The sequence below is a fragment of the Olea europaea genome, chromosome 15 (assembly GCF_002742605.1).
Source record: "Olea europaea var. sylvestris chromosome 15, O_europaea_v1, whole genome shotgun sequence".
In the NCBI taxonomy this organism is placed as follows: Eukaryota; Viridiplantae; Streptophyta; class Magnoliopsida; order Lamiales; family Oleaceae; genus Olea; species Olea europaea.
In genome coordinates, this window is record NC_036251.1 from 22726432 (window position 1) to 22735141 (window position 8710).

At 31.6% G+C, this 8710-nt stretch overlaps 1 protein-coding gene across 1 annotated transcript; it reads right to left on the minus strand.

Moving 5' to 3' along the window:
• Positions 1-3068: 3068 nt before the first annotated feature.
• Positions 3069-3980, minus strand: LOC111411039 (metallothionein-like protein 4B). The gene is made up of 2 exons (XM_023041613.1): positions 3534-3980; positions 3069-3446 (listed from the first exon to the last, which is right to left on the minus strand). Exons 1-2 carry the CDS (start codon positions 3614-3616, stop codon positions 3281-3283), a joined length of 249 nt encoding a protein of 82 aa, XP_022897381.1. The 5' UTR covers positions 3617-3980; the 3' UTR covers positions 3069-3280.
• Positions 3981-8710: the final 4730 nt, after the last annotated feature.

Consider the following 8710-nt stretch of genomic DNA (forward strand, 5'->3'; position numbering starts at 1 on the left):
ACGCTTTTTGATATAAGTAGCACCAAGAACGAGTCTTTGCCTGGGTTCGCAAATAGTCAAGTCAAACACCGCGTACTCAGGAAATTGAGGCCAACCGTACACAACGTCCCAGAAATTTAAAGAGTGATCATCAGAATATGCCAATTTTACATGCTTTGCATTAGCCATTGCATCTATACGTTGCTAGCCCTTGCTTGACAACTATTAAAATGAATTTTTTGAAAAATGACTCTCAAGAATACTGAAATTTTTGGAGAATTTATGGTTTAAATGTAGGAAAAATTTTAAATTTATATATAAATATTTTATTGTGAGAACGTATAGTTGATAATGAGTTTGTAAAAATAACACTTGTATTCACCGATTATCAAACAAGTGAGTTGAAAGTCAGTCTTTTATCTATTATGTTCCAAAAAAGAGTAGTTTTTTCCACTACGAAATAAACACAGGAAGGAGGTAAGGAAAGCAGAATATGCATATGATAAGTTGGAGTAGATTATTAAGACCCTTTCAAGTAATGATTATCAAAGCCTATGTTTGGCAATTGGCAGCGTATTTTAAATTTTTTTATTTTTTAAACTCGTTTTTAATCATAAATTTCCTAAAATTTACAATTTTTATCAATTTTTTAACCACACATTTCATTAACGTTTATCAAAATCTACTAAAAAAAACCAATTTTTTTAAATTTTTAATAATAAAGATAAAGAAAATATACAGTGTGTACATATAATCCGCCTGCCTGCCTAACACCAACCCGTCAACGAATTATGCTGCTGTTGAGGAAATTATCTTAGAAAGTATCCGCACTACCGTATGCTTTTGGAATTGAAATTTTATCACAGCAACTCGTCAGATCTCTCCATTTTTATGTTTATTGCTAGTCAAAAACCTTGAATTTCACAAGCACCTTCAATTTAATAATCAAGAAGTCAACAACAAATGCAAATTGGCTGCCACTCTTCCTTCTAGGAAGATGCACGAGATTTTCAGAAAATAAAAGGCCAACTTAAGTCATATACAAACCTTGTTTGGCGGTGTTTTTGAAATATATGGTTAAAAAGTCGTGGAATCCATGAAATATATGATTAATGTTGATTATTTGACTTTGATTTAAATTAATACTAAACAGGGACAAAATAATTCGTATATAATATAATACAATATTATTCTTTCCCCGTAGTATTGGATTGTCAATTAGCGTAGTGCATACCAAAGAAAATATTATCCGTTCCTTCCATTAATCTTCATATGTTATTTATTGTCGAGTTATATCCAACAAAATCAATAACCCACCACTTTAATTTCAAAATTGTTAAAGAACCAAAACCCACAAAAGACGGTTCTAAACTTGGACTAACACTTGCTGAGTCTTGCGTTCAAAAGATAAAATTGCCAAAGTTGCTTTTGAATTCTATTATTTTCAAAGATTACGAGACTTGCATAATATTTTACTAACTTTAGTGATGTCATAGTACAAGTCACCACAAAAACAACTTAAAATAAGTTATATGCCCCCATTTGTTTTTTATTATTTGTTCATTAAAATAAAAATATGATCGTTATCTATCACATCAAGTCATCATATTTGACGTTCTATCTTTTGTGTGGGGCACATAACGATTATATTTTTCATTCTTAAAAAAAAAAAGTTGAACCCCAACCTTGAGGGCCTCTACGGCCCCTAGAACTTTGTAAGGGAGGTAAATCGCGGGATGTGCCACAGCAAGCCAGGGAACAATAACTGTCTGTACACTGCGCATACAATGAGTCCAATTTCATGTCTCAGGAATCGAACCCCCACACTGCGGCTATCAACAAGGCGTGAGATAATTTCACTCCTGTCATTTGCACCACTGGACTATGCCCTGGGGGCTTATAGTTTTCATTCTCATTTTTACATTAATGTGTATCAAACGAGGCCTAATGAACTCAATATAATTTATTCAAATATTAACTGTTGAAGATTATAAATAAATAAAATTTCTTGTTTTTTAAAAGTTCAATTTTTTATACAAAACGATTGAAAGTAATATTATACATGTTTGAGAATCACTAATGCTAATTTATGCCAAAAAATAATAATAATAATAATAAATAAATAAATAAATAAAAATTGTTAGACGTGTAATGAAGAGAATAAACTCAATTTGTATGTAGAGTAACTTAATTAGAGAATATTCAAAATATATTTACTGAGACTTTTAACTTAAATATATAATAATCATGGACATTCAACCGTGCCACTTAAACTATTCCTAAATTCCTAATAAGCACAACGAACAATAAAATGTAAACTTTATTTTGAAATGTCAATGAAGTATTAATTTTGGACTAACATTGAATAGTACTTATTAAAAAGTGGCCCCACTTTCTTCACACATAAAAGAGAAATGTATAGTGAGCATTGATAAAAATCTAGCCTATAAATGTCTGGTAAAGATAATTGTGATGGAGTGACATAATATTAATTGTTAAAATATGATTGGATGAAAAATTTGACTGTATTTGTCGCATGAATAAGTCCACACTAACCCTTCAATTTGGGACCAATTCGTTATTTTCTCACCCACACTAACCCGTCAATTTGGGATCAGTTCGTTATTTTCCTTGAGAGGTAAGCATGAGATTGAGTCTCGCATATCTACCATTTCATCATCAATGCATCTTGTTCTTGACAGTCCATCTTTGTTTGAGTAGAGTCTTTCAATAACATGTTTTCGATCATCTCCCTCATAAACGATAAGTAGAAAAGCAATAGGAACTAGAATGAATAGTGTAATCGCAAGAATATTACTTCTTAAATCCCTCGATGATGTATTTCATTACATTTTTTGGCTGGTAAAGGGTTCATTTGAAACTGTCCAATGATAAAATATCATATAGTATTATTTCAATCATTATATTAATGATTATGTAATGTCGCATGATTCGTAATATTATTTTATTGAGAAAATTTTATCTGTGATAAATCGCTTTCAAAACTACTCTTTTAACTTAATTATTCTGGTTTAGAAACGGGTAAAAAAAAAAAAAACAAGGTTTAATTGAATAAATATACAGGAAGATTCAGAGGCCAATCGAACTGCTATATAATAATATGAACATTGAAAGAAAAAGCTTCTTATTCTTATTACGCTAAGCCAGTACGTACTCGATTACTGATAGATCAGCCAACAAAGCAGCTGCCTAGACAGCTAATTAGATAGCATTAGAACGACATTACTTCCCCACATACAGATGGAGACGGCACAGAGCTAATATTTATAACCCCGACTACTTAAGCGGCGCAGGTGGTACAAGTGCAACCGGGACCGCACTTGCAGAAAGCCCTGCCCGTCGCGGTGACTTCACTTTTCGAACATGTGCAGATGTTGCAGCTGCAGTGCTCGCCACAGGAGCACAGCTTGTGCTCCATGCTTGAGACGTCTTCAGCTGATACACACCTGCATACATTTTTAATTCTGTTTCAATATTTGTTTGAGAACCCCAGAAATAGTTAACTTAATCTCTCCGTACTTTTTGTGCCTAACCTGCATGCGGTGCCACCCGGGCACGGTGAAGGACAGCCACATCTATCGTCACAGACGACAGCTCTTGGCCTTGCTTCCGCCATTTCTTAGTTTCTTCTTGTTTGCTTTTCATCTTCATCTTTATGTGACGTCTTTTATACGAGATGAAAGATAGACAGTGATGGTGCTTGGCGCGACACTTGGCTACTACGTGGCAAAACTCAAATACACTTGTCATCTGCGTGACTGCATCCAGCATTTTCTCGCATTCGTAAACATTCTGAAATCTAGTCTAGTATTCTAGTGTAATAATCTAGAACTTTTTCTTCAATAAAGCCAGAACCAGCCCAACTCTACCCAATATCATTAGGCTCTTTCTACACATCGCTGAACGGGCCAGCTGCTCGTGGGTTTAGTTCGATTCGTTCCGATTGGTCCATGGACGGACCCAGTTCGATAGGAGCATCATGAACTGATAATATATTATTTCACAAGTCGAGGAACAGTCGATGAACAAATTGGCTCGTTGGTTAAGGCCCATAAGCAAACTCTTGGCTCGAAGGCCTAAATACTTTTTTATAAAAGAAAATTGTCTAAAACCCTACTTTTAAAGATTAATTTTCAAAAAAGAAGAAAATTAATTTTCATTTCACAAATCAAATGATAATTAATTTTTAATAACTGTAATTAATAAAAATTTAATTAAACCTAATCTACATATTCACCGAACCCCCACCCCATTCCCAATTCATTCCCAACTCGTTTTCTCCCTCTTTTCTATGTACCACTAAATATCTACCACCACCACCAAATCAATCTTTAGTCCAACCAGAACTTTTCAAATGTAAATTCAAGAGAGCGGGGACAATGGATGGACAGGTGGTTATGGATACATCACCAGAGGTAATGGAGACTTCTTCAGTGGTAGTGGAGGCGACTTCACGGGTGGTGGCGAAAATATTGAAAGTGGTGTTAAGCTTACAGGTGGTGGCGGTGGTTGTGAGTGATTGGAGGTGGAGATGCGCTCTCGGGGGGTGGAGGAGAGAAAATTGATTTTGTTGTTGGATTTGGTGATGAAGAAGGTGGGACCACCATAGTTTTATCAAATTTTTAGTGATAGGTGGTTTTTTATCAAATCTTTTGTTTAACCAGGGTTTTTGAATGGTTGTTGGTGTTTTGCAGTGTCGGTGATTTTCTGATCAGTGGTGATTCTGTTGTTGGTGGTCGTAACCGGTTGTGATTTGAGATTAACCTGGTAATGGACAGTCACACTGAATATAATTTTGGTTACAGGTAGTCACACAAAAGATAAAGTTGATCATGGTTAATCACAGGTCTGCAGTGTGTGCAGATTTATTGGTGGTGATCCTATGCGATCAAGTATTTGTTTGTTGTGACTGTTTGTAATCAATTTTCTGTTGATTGTGATCTATTATGACTTGAGATTGACCTGGTCACAAATAGTTACACTACAAATTTGGTCACAGTTAGTCACACCGATGGCAAAGTTGGTCATAGGTGTCGGAGTAATTATTGGAGCAGTTTGCAGGATGGAAGGTCGAACAGCCGTGTGAGCAGGCGTCGAAGTGATCATCGAAACGCCGCAGGAATGATCGTTGGAGTGATAGTAGGAACAACCGTTGGAGTGGCCGCCAGAGTCATTGCTGGAGCCGATGACAGCCTCCAATGGAGAGATGGAGGGAAGGTAGTGTAGTGAAGTTATAGGATGGGGTGACATTGGTGGAAATAATTAATATATATTATTTTATATTTTAATATTTAATCAATTTATTTACCACTTGATTTTTGAAATATTTTAATGATTTTGTTATCTATGAAATGTGATATTTAAAACTAGGAGTTATGTTAAAATCTCTTTTTATAATCATTGGTCAAACTGGCAAAATGTACAAAATTTTAATTTTTTTTAAGCTCTTGTTTGAACCCTATTTTTTAATAGTGTATTGATGAAAAATGTGTGATTAAAAAATAAGGAAAAATTTTGAATTTACATGTAATATTATTTTATTGAAAATGTGTGAATTAAAATGATGTCAAAACACTTTTAAGAATGCATTTTCTCCACAAAAAAAAAAAAAAAAAATGGGGTTTAAAAAAAAACAATGATCATGATCTTTTCTTTTCTATATAAAACCTACTTCAATTCCCTTTTTTCCCACAAATCTCTAAATTCTCGATTTGAAATCTTCGTATAATTATTTTATTTTGCAATCTAAAATTTTATTATCGCTGAACTTAGTTATTTGAATTATTCCTATCTAATTCTTAGATAGAAACTATGTCTACAATATATTATTCCAAATGAATAATAACATATTGTTGACCATGGGAGTAAGAATCCACTCGAATTAAATGACGTTGAAGAAGATAATAACAGAGTACTTTTTCCTATGTGCTTTCATTTTAATATCAATTCTATTATTTGACAGCATTTACTGGGATTTAAAATTCAATGTTCTTATCTATTTAATATTCTCTATCGAGTAAAATTAAATATATTATTACATGTGACCCTACTGCACCTCTATCAAGGATGCAAACATATAAAGATGCATTAAATCACGAGACAATTCACTCAAATCATTATAGATATATTTCTATCTGTATTGGACTTTACAATTATTCTTAACGCACCAAATTCTTGTTATTTCTGTTGAATGTCCAATAGAAATCATAAAACAATTCAACTAAAGGCCAAATAATTGAAAAACATTAAGATCCTAACAATCATCAACAAACAAGTAAATTTTTAATGTTAGAAGTTAGAAATCAATATCTAAATGTCAAAACATAAGTTTCAACATTATTTAACACCTATACAAATAGTCAAGCATCGTGTAATTATATTATCAACGCCACTCGAAATAAAAGCATAGAAAGAAGATGAAAAGTGATCTTGGATTGTTGAATATCTTCGATGGCTTCTTGATTAATCTCATTTGATTATTCTTTTTCTTCTTTAACCCGGAGAAATAGATGTATGAAATTATATAGATAGGTGTTTTATAGTAAAACTTCTAGAAAGTTTGAAAGAATTGTGCATGTGATGATTCAAGGCTTTGTCATTGATTATCTTCCTTGTAAGAAATATATCTTATATTATCCCTAAAAGCCTTCTCATTGAATTGTAGATGAAGATATATATTTTGTAGATAACAAAATTTAGGTCAAAATTTGTGTCCTAATTACTTCGCAAATAAAGGTTGAATGAAATTAGGAAATAAAATCTTCATGGCTTGAAATGCCCGTCCGATTGCATAGTTCGAGTATTTGAGCTGTTAGAACAGAAGATTTTGCACTTGCAATCACTAGGCATAAGTATGCCACCTTGTTCACTTTGGTCTCTAAATTTCTCATCATGTTCAGATCGAGTCCTTCCTTACATGCACAATAAGTCCTTTATCTTGAGGAATTATTTATAATTGATTTGATGCAAGTTTTGAAGTTTGCTAATGGATCATCAACTTTTCAAATGTTAAATTGAACCCCCAAAGTTTGTGAATTTCCTTCTGTTGCTCTTTTATTCCTTCCTATTGATCACTTACAACAAGAATAAGCTTTAATTGCCTCGAATCAACTCTAATTAAGCTCCAAAACACTTTTATTCACGCTAATTATGTCAAAGTTGAGATTTTTTCTACTATTAATATATTCAATTTAAATTAGATAGATATTATCTCAATTAATAAATAACTAATGAAGAGCCTATTTGAGTCCCATTTTTTTTTGTCCAAAATGTATTTAAATAATAATTTGGTGGAAAATGTTCAATTAAAAAATAAGAAAAAATTTTGGATTTATATATAATATTATTTTATTGAAGAATGTGTAGTTGAAAATAATATAGAGAAAAATGTATTTTGAAAATAACAGAGACTAAACAAGAGCTAAATTCCATATAAGACCGTAAAATACATTGGTTCAAGAACATTATTAGAGAATTTAGTTGTGAAACTAAAATATGTAGTTTTATAACAAATCCAAAAATAGGGATATCTTTGAGTTTTCATTCTAAACTCAAAGTACATGTATATGTATATGTGCTAGAGTTGAGTATATGTAAGAAGGTATAACTCAGAAGTTTTGGAACAAGGATTTGTGTCTCCACATTGCTTGCCTTTGTCCAATGGAGAGTATAGTTATGAAGCAAATGGTAGAGCGAATTCAAGTGGTGATAAATTAGACAACAAAAATATCATTATTTATTACACATAATTTTTGCTATACAACAAATTTCTTTTCTGGCATGTATATTTTTTTCAATCATGCTATACATACAGGCCCTGGTTCACAGGGATTGTACATGAACTTTAAAAAAGATAAAAGAAAAGTAGAAAAAAAGGAGGGACATGTAAATAACTATAAATTTATTAAATTTCTTGTGTTTTTTTGTTTTTAGGATCATTACAGAATGTTAAATGAAGTCGGAAAATGACCAATCGTAGCAAATATTACGACAAATCAAATAAGTTATTTCAAACTATATTTCGAGAATTTCGATAACATGTTAATTTTAAAAGTTTTTCCACGATCGCACGCTAGTCAAATCAATATATCGCCTATGTCATCTTGAAACTCATTTTGAGAATTACTTCATAGACATATCGAATTATTTAAATGAGTGTCGAAAATAATTAAACGTGCGTCAAAAGTGCATATTAAAAAGAAACATATAGTTCGTCTTTTCTTTACATTTTTTCATTAATATTTATTATTTTTGCACAAAAATATCTCAATATAATTCATATCATTTTATTAGAAAATTTTACTTGGGTATGACATCACAAAAACAAAAACAAAACAAAACAAAAATTCTCGAATGTAAAAATTCATAATAAAATTTTCATTACTTTATATGGGGTATGAATTGTTATACTATTTTTTCCTCTCAATTATTTTTACATGCAAAACACTCTCTTTTTTTTTTTTTAAATACATTAAGGTTACATTTTCCTCTCGATCATTAAAAAAAGATTAAAATTATCTAATAAATTTCCTAATACAATTTTTTACTTTAAAAAAAAATTAAATGACGTCTCTTTTTAATTAATGTCAAATTTTATACATTAATGTAAATTATCGTCTCTTGATCGTTTAGGAAATTTTTAAAAATCTACATTTTAAATGACATCATTTTACACTCGATTTTTTTTTTGACGTCATGTCCTATAGAATTT